This window comes from Lethenteron reissneri, chromosome 30 (genome assembly GCF_015708825.2).
Source record: "Lethenteron reissneri isolate LAM-NWPU_2019-01 chromosome 30, ASM1570882v1, whole genome shotgun sequence".
NCBI lineage: Eukaryota > Metazoa > Chordata > Hyperoartia > Petromyzontiformes > Petromyzontidae > Lethenteron > Lethenteron reissneri.
Window position 1 is genome coordinate 2281540 of NC_083808.1, and position 15193 is coordinate 2296732.

A 15193-nucleotide genomic window follows, 5' to 3' on the forward strand; every position below is an offset into this window, starting at 1 on the left:
CTCTCCCTCCCCTCTCTCCCCTCCCTCCTCACCCTCCCTCCTCACCCTCCCTCCTCACCCTCCCCTCCCCTCCTCACCCTCCCCTCCCTCCTCACCCTCCCCTCCCTCCTCACCCTCCCCTCCCTCCACTCCCCTCCTCACCCTCCCCTCCCTCCCCTCCCTCCTCACCCTCCCCTCCTCACCCTCCCCTCCTCACCCTCCCCTCCTCCTCTCCCTCCCCTCCTCCCATTACATTTTATGGTCACCAACATACGTGAAAGTCATGCACACAGACGGCATTCAAACAACAACACACACGTGTAGATAGGAAAGAGGACCACAATGTTACTACTGTACTATCTCAGCAAATGCTGATTTTTGTTTTTGCCCATGCAGATTTTACGAAAAGCATATCACTAAATTTGGCCCTTTGGGTAATTTGCTCTCCATTGTTGACTCTTTGGGAGTAAGGTGTGGTAAAAGGGGGTACAAATGCAACATTAGATGTACACTTTGAAGTCGTGAGCGTTTTCAACACTGAACAATCTTTGATGCTAACGTATTGGATATTCATGAACTCCAGCCTTACATGTTAACCGCGATGTGACTTTGCAGCATTGTACAACAACGTTGGTCTTGCAATACACACACACAGCTAACAGAGTGGGGTGTAACCCCCGCCCGCCGCCACCAAGAAAACGTTTTGCAATGAGAATGTTTCAGAGGTTTTATTGCAATAGAAATTCACACAGTGATGTAGTTTGGCGATAACCATGACCAATCACCCCCTCGTTTGTTTCTAACTTTCTTCGATCCGAGGGCTGGTTGCATATTCAGATGAGAATGATGAAAAGCGGCAAATGAAACTGGACAGCCAGCACATATCTACAGCACATACCTACTACAGCACACACCCACACCACACACCTACATCACAACATTTGAATTAAGATGACCACAGCGCAATTCTTCACGAACAGGTTTTTTGCATAATTCACAAAGGTCGCGTGCATTCTGCACATGCTACTGTGTGTCTGTTGAAGGTTATGGCGCTATTCTCTTCCCTCGTGTCGGATCTTGCTCACTCCTTAAAGAATTGATGGATTTGGGATCCACAGTGGAAAAATAATGACGAGATCGACACGGAGATCAGGAGCAGAATAAACGAAGAATGGACAAAGTGGAGGAAAAGTGAGTGGAGTGGTGTGCAGGAAGTCAAAGCCAATTCGCCTTCAGGGAATAGCGAACAGGGCAGTGATAAGTTCAGCATTCATATGGCTCGGGCCGCTGAGCATGAAAGAAACGGCTGGCGAACGTGACGAGGGTGACGGGAGATGAGAACGCCTGAGATGAATATGTGAGGAAAGTAGAAAACATCGTGATTTGCCTTTCGTGACTGCAGAAATCCATACTCTTTGGTATAAAACCTTTTAAAACAGTCTGCCTCAGCAGCAGACCATGCTTTCCCACCTGCTGATGGACGCTTGTGTTGCGCCCGAAACGTCGTGATTTATTTTATACCTACGTGATTTTACCGAAAGAACCAAAGAGTATAGAAAACATTCGTGTGAGACGCAGGGGGTTTTTTGGGTGATAGGAGCACGGCCAAGAGAGAAATTGAGTGAGAATAGACCGAGGTGGTTCGGACAAGTGACCAGCTGATCGGAAGACGACGTTGGAAAGAGTTCTGAAAGTGCCAGTCGAGGGAAAGAGACAAAAAGGCGAAGAAGACGCGGCGACAATGTTACCGACAAGGACGTGAGAGCATGCGGCGGCGGTGGCGGCGGCGGCGTTACTGTGGACGGCGATGGGTCGAAGGCTGGAGAGAGACTCGGCGAGCGGAGTCCACCTCGTGGGACAAACGTTCCGTGGAACAAGATAAAAGGTTAAAAATGGGTGCAGCACCTCCGCACGGCCTTTGGGCTGCCTTAATTGGGCTCGCCATTTGAAAGCAGAATACGCTGCACTTAGTGGTGGGCGAGGGGAGTGGTGAAATTGCCGTTGTTAAAGGTGACACAGCCAGTCTCAAAGCACACGCTCCTCAAGAGCACATCTGGCTATGCAGCAGTCTGAGCAGCGGTGGTCAAATTGCCTCTGAAATTAAAGCAATCTCCTTGATAAACAACTTCACCTCCGCACACTCCCGCTGCTTCAGCCCATCTGGCCAAACTGCTCTTGCACTCTAAGACCCAAATAGGATGGAGACCTCTTATGCCAAAATGCCACCACAATATTATCTTTGACATCATTGAGAATGGGTCATTAATTATTAAACGGTGCATGTCGGCTCCCATTGCTGTATCTTAAAGCAGGGAACTGTGAAACGGGTATATTATGAAGCAGTATGCTTCCCTAGTAAACCAAGCCATCTTTACAATCTCCTTCAGGTCATTGTATGATAATGTTCATACAGCTTAACCCTACATTGTTAAAATGCATCCACAAACATTAAGCAGATTGTTGACTCGCAAGAACGTGGAAGATGGAGACGGCTTGAGTAGGCCTTTGATAAAATAACGGGTAGACTTAGACTGGTGATAACTCCAAGACATAACTGAGCAGTGTTCACACAAAGGCAGCACGTGTGTTATTTTTGCGTCCACTTATGGAGTCCATGGGAGAGAAATGTAATTTGTAAACGAGAGCTCCCCTAAAACTGGACACGTCGCGATTCGGGGTCACAATGATTCCCTTCAACAATCGATTCGTCTCGCTCGTCACTAATACTATTTTCAATTACCAGCTTGTACAATATACATTGCTCCAATTGTCCGTTACATTGGCAGGTCATTTGAATGAATCGTTACTAACCAATATCCATCTGCATGAAATGGATGTATCAGGCGAAAAAACCCCACAAGTGATCCACAGTAATTTTCCAGCCTAAATCCTGCCATTTCACATGGACACCTGAGGCCTGCACTCCCCTCACAGCCTTTATTTTATCCAGAAATTGTTACAAGAGGTAGTGCCTCAAAAAGCCGTCGTTGCATTGTACTTGTATGCCCCTACATCTATGCTCCCTGCCTCCAATAACCCACGTGGCCTACACAGTGTCGGAGTCCATCTAGCAGTTCATTGATAAAAGGTCTGCCCCTGTACATCCAAGACAATGACACGAATGTCTACCACTTAAACTTCTCATACTGTACCCCTGCTCCCCTACCTTAAATCATATTCTTGTTCTATCCTATATTATACAACGTTAATATATATTTCAAATTTGATATTTACAAAAAAAAAATTCTAACACCGATAGATTCTCCCCAACGAAGAATAATTAAATGGCATCCATCTCATGAATAAGGAATCTCTAAAAAAACTTTAGTACCACACCGATGACCATTTCACCTCTGAATGCATCCGATTTGATCAGATCTCGAGGCTAAGCAGGGTTGACCACTTGAATGGCAACCGCCAATCATAAAACATGTCACATGCTGCTTCAGAGCTATCTTGCGAACATCTATTGTTGTACTTAACCATGCTTCCCATGTATGCGCTCCACACCTCCTCCAACCCACACTGACCGGCGACGTGAAGTATAGTCCACACGGTGTGGGGAGGGACCCCCAACCCGCAGTGGATTGACAAAGGTCTGCACATGCTACAAATGGAGGGCCGATTTTGTTCCGATTTAAAATATAATAGTCTTATCCAGAGACTGATGGTATGGGCAAAGGGCGGGGCTATCTGAGTAGTGGGTGAGGTTGTCAGTGGAGTGAGTGTGGCCTATGACCACCGTGAGAAAGAGCCAATCGGCTCACTGTGTGCACTGGGATGGTGACCGAGCGGGCTTGGCGATGTAAAAGTGGGAGGCGCTGATGGTCGCAGGGGGTCCTGTCTCGTTCATCACCGCGTGTCCCCCGTCGAGTCTCCCAAAAACGCTGCGGCTTTCGATGCGCGCGCACGGGTGTACACGCGCGCAGCAGAGCGAGAAGGGGACACCGCTTGCTTGGCGGCGTGCGAGCGGCGCTCCTCAGCTGGGCTCCTCCATGGCGCTGACGACAGGAGGTTTTTGCGCGAGGGAGAGAGGCGTCCGCCCCTCCGCGTCCTCCGCGTTGAGCAGCCCGGCTGCGCGCAGTGCGCGCACGCACTCCGCGCGCTGAGCCGCGCACGCCACGTGCAGCGCTTGCCGCCATTCGGGGAGGCAGGCGGCAGAGTTTCAGTGAGGTCGCGGCGTGATGAGGTCGCACTCGTTGCACACAAAGTGTTTGCCATAAATGAACCGCAATACTTTACTGATCTCATCAAGGAGCATAAACCATCACGCAAACTCTGGTCATCCTCGCGGCGGATTTTGGCTGGCCATCAAACAAAGACGGTTACTGAATCAAACGCTTTCTGATGCGCTTCTGCGGCCGTCTGGAACGCTCTTCCTTCCGATTTTGTGTTTAGTTTGTTGTCCTTCCCCTGCACCTCCAATTAGTACAGTTGGCTACGTAGGGTGCGAAAGAAGTTAAACATATATACATGTTGAACACTGCATTCTCTACATTGCACTCGGACCTTGCGCAGAGAGGTCTTCCTTGCTGAAGATATTTGCTTGCATTATGTGCCTCTCTCCTGGTTGTAATTCGCAAAAACACATTTTTTTTTAATCGACTTCTTGCACGTATGATTTAGAGGTGCTCACCAACTGGTTCATGTCGGAATATAGTGCACCATGCATTAATTAAACAAGAAAAATCATGCAAATGAGTGGATTCTGTAACACTTTCTAAATAGCGTTTGCCCTCAGCAGTACTTCATAAGCAGTACGGAAGTTGTCAGGGCAAAACGTTGTTTAGATAATTGCGCTCAATCCTTTTTGCTCTGAATTGTGCCGCCAAGTGTTGAGCAATCCTTTGATTAGACTGGTCAGCTTTCAATAGGACAAACCTCGAATAACAACACAACTTTCAATTAAAATGTAATCTCCATTGAATTATCTCTACGAGGGCTGTCGTGACCAGATTTTACAGATGGACAGATGAACAGACAGCCAAACGGACAGAGCTGATGCTTTCATGCTTTCGGGCCTTAACCTGAAAGCGGTAAAAACAAACCAATCATTAAGGCAAGGCAACCCCTTATAATTATTTCAAACTCACTGTTTGAAAGCACGAATGCATTAGCTCTGTCCGTGTGTCTGTCTGCAACAAAGACGCATGATTACTCTCACAGGGATGATCTAATTTGGACAAAATTTTTGGAAAAAGTTTCATTTACTATCAGGGACTTATCTGTCTTGAAAGCAAGCATATTATTCTAGGTATTGCCCAAGACCCTTAGACCCATATCAGTGCTAAAAGCACACACGTTGTCTCGCTGGTGTCCCGGCCTGACTTGCCAAGCCTCGCTCTCCAGGGCCTACCGTTTCCTATGCCCTGGGCGCGGGCGCTACCTTGACTACCGCCAACCAATTACCGCACTTGCGAGGACAAATGCACGTTGGAAAAGCGTTACGGAATCAATGCATGAGTATGGTTTATTTTCTTCCTCTTTGTTAATTTGTAAGCGGCTGCTGTGTTGTGTGGCTGGCTTACCGGTCCTGCCTTTGGCGTCCGTGGCGTGCAGGTCGGCCCCCAGGGAGCGCAGAGTCTCTATGGCGCTTACGTGTCCCTCCTGCAACACGGCAGAAGACGCGCAGAGCGTTACACAATCGGGGGGCGGGGGGGCGGGACAACCGCGGAAAATTACACGACACCTCCACCGCTTCGGCAAACACTGCACCCCCGCTCGTCAGCAATTTAGCGTGCCGCTAATTAACTCGGTCACACGCCAAAGCGGTCACGCTCCTCAGGTGGACATTGTACAGCGTTCATCTCTCCCCGTTTATAGCCCCTCTGAGGCAGTGAAGGAATATCCTCCTTTAACAGAGGGAGAGAGTCGATCCATCTATCCGTAGTCTATCCATAGCTCAACCACCATCACCTTCGCACAAGCGGTGCTCGTTCATTTACCCCCCGACGGGCAAAGGCGCGGGATGACCCCCCCCCCACCCCAACGAGGAGCTTTACTTGCAACGCTTAAGACCGGAAGTTGCACGTCACTGTTGCACCACCTCTCCAAACGCGTATGCACGCAGATATTACCGTTGGTTGGCCACCTGTGCAGCACGTTCGACAGGCCAGGGTTTAATTCACAGACGTGCTCATCCGACATTTGCACTTCACATAGAATTCCCCTATGTCATCATAATCGGCGACACGAGCCGATTTCATCGCCCCGTCAGCGGCATGTGCGTTGAACTTCTTTCGCACCGTATGTAACCAACCGTGCTAATCGGTGGTGTGCGAATGTCGTGAAAACCAAGATCGCAGTGAATCGAGAAACTGCGATTGCAGAAACCCTAGGCCACGCAGCTCTTTAAGAACCGCTTCGTGACATGATTGATTAAGGACCGCCATCTCGTATTCATGTGTCATTGCGGCTCTTGAGATATCGGCAAGCAATCGAACAAAGACAGTCACAGCATCGCGCGCTTTCAGATGTGCTTCTGCAGCCGTCTGGAACGCTCTTCCTTCTGATATTAGGAAGCCATTGGAGCTATGCACTTTTAAATCGTATAGATTTAAAACTCATTTCTTTCTAACAGCTTTTCGTCTTTAGTTTGTTGTCCTTTGCCCGCACCTCCGATTACCACAGTCGGCTACGTATGGTGCGAAAGAAGTTCAACATAAATACAATAGGTATTCAGGTTTTTTATTGTCCAATTGGGAAAAAAAATGACGATTCCTGTTATTTTGAGTGCTGACCCTGCCCCATAGGCCAATGGGGCGACCGGGCCGACGGAGCGACCTTCCCCGCTCACCTTGGCGGCATAGTGCACGGCGCTGAGGCAGGCGCGAGCGTCTTGCACGTTCACGTCCACGCCCAGCTCCTCCACGAGGAAGCGGAGAGCGTCGAGTTGGCAGGTGACGGCGGCCAAGTGCAGCGCCTGGGCGCCCACGGCATCGGTGGCGTTCACGGCCGACTGCCTCAACGACGAGATAAAACGAATATTCACTAATCTGTCTATAGATCTATGTTTATTTTACCAGGTAAGGCCCCACTCTGTGGGTTGGGTCAGGTCACATTCATAGCGGGTCACGGAAGGTCACCCACGATGAAGCGACCGTGAACTTTTCTTTCATTCCAGACCTCTCCTCTAACTCTGTCTCAACAGAAGTGTCTGTAAACAGGGCGGAGCAACATTTCAGACGATTTGAAATGCGCATTTTTCCACTTCCATTTTGCGTGAAAAGTTATAACGTCATCCAAACACGTACGTAAATTATTGATTTTGTTGCTGTTGGCTGGTGCGGGTCTGGTTGCGGGTAAAAAAATGGCGTTGAAGCGGGTTCCGTGTTCGGCAAGATCCGGCAAGAGGCAGGTCGGATTGCCAGTCAAATAGTTAGGCCCATTGCAGGACTGTGATCGCAGGGTATGTGCCCCACCTAGTGTGGATATGGGGAACTTCAACGTACTTCAGACGTAGTTCTGCTACAGCATCTTCCGTGCCAGCCTGCGTACGCATCTCACATGTTATCGCGGATTGTGCTTTACCGTATTATTTATTATGAAACGTGATTTTTCCGTAACACGTTGTTCTTCAGGAACACAACTACTACCGCATTATAGGAGAACAGCGTAACGATTTAGGAAAAAGAAAGCACCTTGCGGAGCCACACCGGAACCCAGAGTACGGGCGGGTTTCTGGCACGCACAGCGGAGATTCGTAGATGAGCTCACCTGGCAAATCAGCTCACCTGGTGGATCAGCTCACCTGGTGGATCAGCTCACCTGGTGGATCAGCTCACCTGGTGCTTCTCCAGGAGCAGCCGAGCCACGTCCAGGTGGCCATGTCTCACCGCGTCCACGAACGGGGTCACGCCGCAGCTGTCACGGCCGTCGGGCACAAACGCGCACCTACGGACCCGCGCGCGAGGGTTCACATCACTTGCCGGTCGCTTGACTCCAGCGTCTAAAAACACCTTGCTTCCCGTCTCAATCGTTATAATGGTCAGCGTTGGTGGGGTTTTTTTGCTTAGGGGAACCCAAGCGGCTGTCCCCTGTGTGGCACAAGGTGAAGCAGCACTGGCCTGAAAGGGGGGCATTAGTCTGTCAGGAGGGGGCGATGTTGCTGTTGGTTAATCCAATAATTCGCTGGCAATTTTTAGAATTTTGCAAATCTGGACGATGACGCTGGTGCACATGGCCTAGTCTTGTTGTGAATGTGTTTATCGTCCAATGTGAAGCTGTATATGTATGGTCCATACATCCGCAGTCTTATCCAAGACTTTGTTTTATTCAGAGGAAAGCCACCGAGTCTCAAGACCTTGCAATCCTAGCTGAGTATTTGCAGATCATATTTCAGCACTGGAGTTGTTTTGGGCAATACGGGGTGTTTTTTTTAGCTATGGGAGAAAACAAGAGAACCTGGGGAAACCCATGCAGAACGGGGGGAGAACAGAACATGCACGCTCCACACAGAGAGACGCATGCGTTAGGAATCGAACCCAGGTCCATCTGGCTCCGAGGCAGGAGTGTTACCACAGCACTACCCTGCCTCGCAAACCTTGACCGGAAACCCGTGCAAGAAGCGGGGAATGCCCCCCCCCCACCCCACCAATCTCACTCGTGTCACTGTCAGTGACGTGGATGATGCAACTGAACATCCAAGAGCGCGCATCGTCAAATTAGGCCACATCATCCCAACCGTTGGGATGCCTCCACTGGCTGCCAGGTCTATGTGGATCGTGCAGCGTGGGCGCACACAGCCTGGAGCCGACTGCTCGGCTCAACTCACCTGTCCAGCAACATCTGCGTGACTTCCAAGTTGCCGTGCATGGCTGCAAACAAAGAGGGAAAAACAATTGATGTGGAAATAGCTTTTTTTCCTCCAAATTTACTCTCGAATGTGTACGCCGTACACTACAATCATTGTCAGTCATTGTCTATCAACTGCTGGATGAAGGCCTTCCCACACTGTTGCCATCCACCAGTTCTGCGATGCCACGATCCGACCTCTCATTATCCCGTCCAGAGGCGATGTGTCCTACCCACGCCCGCTGACTTAACAATGCGTTTCTCATGCGTTCCACGCTGTGCGTCTTAATATTTCCGTTGTTCTGTGCAATTCCAAGCGTGCATCTCTCCACGCCTGTCAGCGTTCAATCCATTTGTTCTGACTGGCAAAATGCACCGATTGAGAATGGGGGTCCCCCTCTGGGCACGGTGGGGTACAAAACATAACAATTGGTCCATTGGAACCTCATTTGCCAGTAAAAAATATAATTGTTTTTTTACCCTTCTATCTGGCAACAAAACTGACACCTTTTTTACAAGGAGTCATGTTTGCATAGACCACAATACCTGCAGTCATAATGCAAACAAAAAACATAACTCTGATAATGTGCACTGTCCTTGAAGTTGATTGGTCTACACCCGAGACTAGGCTCTAAGGAAAGCTGTATCGGGTGTGGACCAATCAACTTCAAGGACAGTGCACATTATCAGAGTTATGTTTTTTGTTTGCATTATGACTGCAGGTATTGTTGTCTATGCAAACATGACTCCTTGTAAAAAAAAGGTGTCAGTTTTGTTGCCAGATAGAAGGGTAAAAAACCAATTATCATAAAAATTGGTGTTAACCCTATCTGGCAATAAAACAGGAGTTGTGTGTTAAGATGTTCAAACTCCAAATAGAAACCTTTTTTGCAAGGAAGTTACTGCATTAACCACACACGGTGCTTGTGGTGAACATGCAAACAAAAACATGCTCTGATAATTATTATTATTGTGTGGCATTGTCTTTGAAACTGATTGGTCTACACCAGAGACAGCCTTCTTTAGGGCCTAGTCTCACCAGTGTCAGACCAGAGAATGCCAAAAGGCGAACAGCACAAAAGGCAAACAGTTTTATTGCCAGAAAGGGTTCAAACCTATTCTTATTTTTCCAGACTTTGATACCGGCAATTTCAGATTTTCAAAAGCACTCAAAACCTACTAATGTCTGTCTCTTTGTTTCGACATATTCATTTCAGTCAGCCGTCGTAACCTGCCCGAGGTACACAGACTTTCTTGTTTTCCAGTTGTCTCTCACACAGATGTCTTCATCATATCATACCTGTCAACGCATGCAGTTTACCCATATTCTTGTGCAGGTCAATTGAGTAAAAAAGAAATGTGTCTATTTGTTTGTGTTTCTCCTTTGTGATGGGACTATTTAGGATGGACTTTGAGATGTCTAAGGGCACGGGGTGACCAATAAGTTCTGAATTGGTCTGTATTAATGTAGGCACTGTTAAAGGGTTGACAGGTATGTGCCATTTGTTGAGTCAACTTGTCAAATTTATACTGAGCCCAAGTTCGCAGTTTATTTTATAAAATTAGGCTGCAGTGTGGCACAGTGGTAACACGTCTGCCGTGCAGCAAATGGGACCTGGGTTCAATTCCTGATTCGGGTACCTTTCAGTGTGCAGTTTGTGTGTTTTTGCCTGTCCTGTATGGGTTTACTCCCATAGCTAAACTGGCACACAATGTTAACTGCTATTGGCCAAAACATCCCAATGATGAAATATTATCTGCAAATTACTCAATTGGGGTTACGCATTGCAATGTCGCCCGCCCCGCCCCCCCCACTGAGAAAAACTGAGGAGGGCCCTCCTTAAAAAATATCTTGTGAGGGTTATCCTGGGTAAACAAGCACAAAAATAACACTACTCACGACCAAGTTTCCTACAACATTTCCTGCAGTTGCATCACTTTAATTCGGCAACGATGTAACGAGATAAACAAGTTCATAATAAAGTGTTTTGAGTTAGATCGCGCAAGTATCAATGTTGCCACACTGCCCCGCGTGGTGGAAGTATGACGCAAATCAATACTATTCTGGCAAATCGCCCGATGATGATGGATGTAATTACCAGCGAAACGTCGTACTTAGGTTGTAAATGTTGTGGATTCGCTCTCTGAAGTAGTAACTATTTGGCGTTTTGTTTACGCGACAAATCCCTTACTGATTGGCTGTGTCGGGTAGTGGAGGGTTTCGACACATTCATACTTACGCGATCTAACCCAAAAACCTTTATTATGAATAATATTGGTCGCGAAAGCCCGCGGCGCGTTAAACCGAGATAAACAAGGGCATGGGTCATGACGTCGCCACCGGCGCCAGGTGAATCGGGTGTAGGCCCAGGCCGGGCTACCGGCGGTGTGGAGCGGAGTGCGGCCCACAGAGCTGCGCGTGTCCCACGCTGCGGGCGACGCGTCCAGCAGAGCGCCCACCACCGCCGAATCGCCCGTGCGGCACGCCACGTGCAGCGCGCTCCAGCCGTCCTTGTTGCGCACAGACAGGCTGGCCCCGTGCGCCAGCAGCTCGCGAACCACGTCCAGCGAGCCGGCACGGGTGCAGGCCATCATCAGCGGCGTCCTGGGGAAAGGAACAAAAAAAGCCAAGGCAGTTAACATCTCGCCGCGGTGTCTAGATGTTAACTGCCTCGCCTGGTATACAGGAAGTCGTGCGTTCGATCGGGACCCTGATGCCTGCTGTATATTTGAGTTTGCATGTTCTCCCCGTGGTCACGTGGCTTTTTCCTCCGGGTCCTCTGTTTTTTTTTTACTTTACATTTAGAAACGTGAGTTTAAGAGTATGTGGCTGCTATAACTTTACACATAAGCCACTTAGTTCAGCTATCATTTGTGGCCAGGTCGATTCTGAAACATGAGCGATATAAGTCAGTAGGCCTTACCTGGTGAATTAAAAAATTAAGTTTAATAATTTTCCACTGGCACATCCAAGCACTGTATGGGCGTTTTTTTGCCACTGGTTATTTGCCATTCTGAGCCAGAAACCAACCATACCGTACCTTTAAACGCGAGCCTCACGTGACATCCGAATCCGGCTTGACTTGACTGCGTATTCACACATTAAATTGGAATTTTGGTTTAGAAGATGGCTCTCAGTGGATCTGTATTACCCCTTTTCCCACCGGTACATCTCTGAACCGGGCCTGCAACAGGGGTCCTCACAATTTTCCACTGGATAATTGCGATGACCAAACTGAAGCCTCTGGACAACTGTGAAAAAAAGAGAGCTTCACAGCTCATCGGATTTCTCCGCTCTAAATACAAAATGACGATTGTGACATCTGCCCGATACCGGCTCGGGTTTACAGAGAGGGCCAAGGGTGACGATGTGACGTGAGTCAAGTCGTGGGGCTGCAGAGAGCACTGCAGTAAAAATCCGTTGTTGTGCTGCACTCCTATGCTCCCACGTCTTTGCATCACCGACCCAAACTGGAGGTATGACGCAAATAAACACATCGTTCGCGGGCCGTTTTCCAACGCGTAGGCCTGGCGTGGCCGTCCCTAGTGGGGCAATGACGACACGTGTAACGTGAAATCTCGGCGCGTGTTGAGCCCACACGGCCTGCGTGTGTCCCCCAAGCTGCGTGTGTACCCCAAGTCTGCCAGATCCCCCATCCCGAACTCCAACCCGAGGCTGCCATCTCCCCACCCCCCCAACCCAACATCTCCCCACCCCCCCAACCCACCATCTCCCCACCCCCCCAACCCAACATCTCCCCACCCCGCTAACCCACCATCTCCCCACCCCCCAACCCACCATCTTCCCACCCCCCAACCCACCATCTCTCCACCCCCCCAACCCAACATCTCCCCACCCCCCCAACCCACCATCTCCCCACCCCCCCAACCCACCATCTCCCCACCCCCCCAACCCACCATCTCCCCACCCCCCCAACCCAACCCACCATCTCCCCACCCCCCAACCCAACCCAACCCACCATCTCCCCACCCCCCCCAACCCACCATCTCCCCACCCCCCCAACCCACCATCTCCCCACCCCCCAACCCAACCCACCATCTCCCCACCCCCACCAACCCACCATCTCCCCACCCCCCCAACCCAACCCACGATCTCCCCACTCCCCCAACCCACCATCTCCCCACCCCCCCAACCCAACCCAACCCACCATCTCCCCACCCCCCCAACCCACCATCTCCCCACCCCCCAACCCAACCCACCACCATCTCCCCACCCCCCCAACCCACCATCTCCCCACCCCACCCCCCCAACCCAACCCACCATCTCCCCACCCCCCCAACCCACCATCTCCCCACCCCCCCCCAACCCACGATCTCCCCACTCCCCCAACCCACCATCTCCCCACCCCCCAACCCACCATCTCCCCACCCCCCAACCCAACCCACCATCTCCCCACCCCCCCAACCCACCATCTCCCCACCCCCCCAACCCAACCCACCATCTCCCCCCCCCAACCCACCATCTCCCCACCCCCCCAACCCACCATCTCCCCCCCCAACCCACCATCTCCCCACCCCCCCAACCCACCATCCCCCCCCCCAATCCACCATCTCCCCACCCCCCCAACCCACCATCTCCCCACCCCCCCAACCCAACCCACCAGTCCGCCCGCTTGAGGCTGTCCACCCTGGCCCCGTGCCGCAGCAGCAGCCGCACGCAGGGCCCGTGCCCGCCCGCCGCGGCCTCGTGCAGGGCCCTCTTGTGCTCGCGGTTCGCGGCCTCGGGGTCGGCGCCGAGCGGCGGGGCGAGCAGCAGGGCGAGGAGGCGAGGCCGCCCCAGGCGTCCCGCGTAGTGCAGCAGGGAGTCGCGGGCAGAGCCCCTGCGCAGGGAGGCCAACCGGGACAGCCCGGCCGTGGCGGTGGCCTCCGTTGCTCCGGTGGTGGCCACGGTGGTGGCCCCGCTGGTGGCCACGTGCGTCCCGTCGGACAATTCTCGTGGCCGCTGCTGCTGCAGCTGCTGCAGGTGAATGGACAGCGCCACGGCTGCGGCGTCGTCACTTTCTTGGGCCAGTTTGAAGAAATATTCGTCATCTTCTGCCGGTGACATGGGATCGTCCTCTGCCGTGTGTCGCGTGTGTTGTGTTCACGCCCCTGAACGCACGGACAGACACGTGCTGTGTGGGGCTGCTGCCGTGGTTGTTGTTTTTGGTGACAGCCACTGCGCTCGGTCCACACGGTGATGACGAAACACGTGGATCGCCAGCTCCGCAACCAGCGTTGTCAGATCAGAGGGTTAAACACGCAGTTTTCGTTTTTTGGGGGTTAAATAACGTAAATGTCGTTAAACCCACCACACCCAATTAGTAAGGGTTGACACTTAAGCAAAACATGCCAATTCGTTACTTCTACAGCACACCGGTGTGTTGGGAGAGAAAATCCACGAAATTTCCAACTACAGTTGTAAATCCACAAACTTGAACCTCTGCAAATATATCGGCGTCAGAGTTGGGATCGAGCCCACCTCCTCCTGTAGAGCAGGCGAGGTCGTTAACATCTCGCCTCCGTGGCGCCGGGTGCTTAAACGAATTCACGGCTATTTTGTTTAAACTAAATGCCCTGGTTAGTCTTCCGATGTGTGTATAATCTAAATTGAGAAATTTCCGAATTTGGGCTCCCATCGCCGGCACACAATGACCAAGCCTTGCGAATGACATCAGTGGGTCTTTAACGTCCACCGTGTGTAGCATTATGGTTATTGACACCCGCCGTACCAATAATCGTGGCGACCGCTGGATATCGAATTGTGAACCTCTGCTGGGCCGTGTCACCACCGTAACGATAATGGCCTCAGCTCGGTCGCCGATCTCTGCGACTGGGGGAAATATTTTCATCGACGTAACGTGTTCCATTTGTCAATGTAGGGACCGTCCATAAATGACGTCACGCGATTTTGGACCCCCCCTCAAATATGACGTCACAAAGCTCTGCCCCTCCCCCTCTCCAAACCCACATTTTCATTTTGAAAATGAAACTTGCTTCAAATCGCTTTAATCGCGTATTCAATGTGGCGCTGCACTCGGATGTTGTAGGAGTGTTGTTATAACAATTAGTGTTGTTATAACAATTCTATATTTATTTAAAGTTGCGCATTTTGATGTGACGTCACATTTCTCAACCCACCCCCCCCAGGCGCGTGACGTCATTTATGGACGGTCCCATAGCGCGAGATGGAGGCCTCCAATACGGTATCAATCATCGGGGTCTGTTGACCATACTTCACCACGATGATGAGTGCACGTTGGTGGGATTCGGGGCGCAGAAAGCCACTGATGTGAGCCGTTACTGGAAATTCATTTTTTAAAAATCCTTTATATTAAGTTCGCTTGCTTGCTTACGACCGTGCAAATCTTTCGGTCGTTTTTTAACCCACTCCCCGTGATCCAATCGAGCTGACATTTTC

General features: G+C 50.8%; 1 protein-coding gene across 2 annotated transcripts; it reads right to left on the reverse strand.

Annotated features, from left to right (window-relative positions):
* Positions 1 to 693: 693 nt before the first annotated feature.
* On the reverse strand, positions 694 to 13979 carry LOC133349389 (ankyrin repeat domain-containing protein 16-like). 2 transcript variants are annotated; one of them, XM_061562775.1, is made up of 7 exons: positions 13395 to 13979; positions 11154 to 11377; positions 8753 to 8795; positions 7764 to 7872; positions 6776 to 6937; positions 5508 to 5586; positions 694 to 4110 (listed from the first exon to the last, which is right to left on the reverse strand). In XM_061562775.1, the coding sequence occupies exons 1-7, from the start codon at positions 13838 to 13840 to the stop codon at positions 3959 to 3961; spliced, it is 1215 nt and encodes a 404-aa protein (XP_061418759.1). In that variant the 5' UTR covers positions 13841 to 13979; the 3' UTR covers positions 694 to 3958. The 2 variants fall into 2 exon arrangements, with proteins under 2 accessions (XP_061418759.1, XP_061418760.1); XM_061562776.1 differs by lacking the exon at positions 6776 to 6937.
* Between the last annotated feature and the right edge of the window lie 1214 nt (positions 13980 to 15193).

Bases quoted from the DNA above. Each gene is read 5' to 3' on its own strand.
- LOC133349389 (XM_061562775.1), bottom strand. From the start codon at position 13,840: ATGTCACCGGCAGAAGATGACGAATATTTCTTCAAACTGGCCCAAGAA. The intron at 8,796-11,153 runs GTAGCCCGGCCT...CTTTGTTTGCAG, and splicing joins CACTCCGCTCCACACCGCCG to CCATGCACGGCAACTTGGAA. The intron at 5,587-6,775 runs GTGAGCGGGGAA...GCCGTGTTGCAG, and splicing joins CCGTGCACTATGCCGCCAAG to GAGGGACACGTAAGCGCCAT.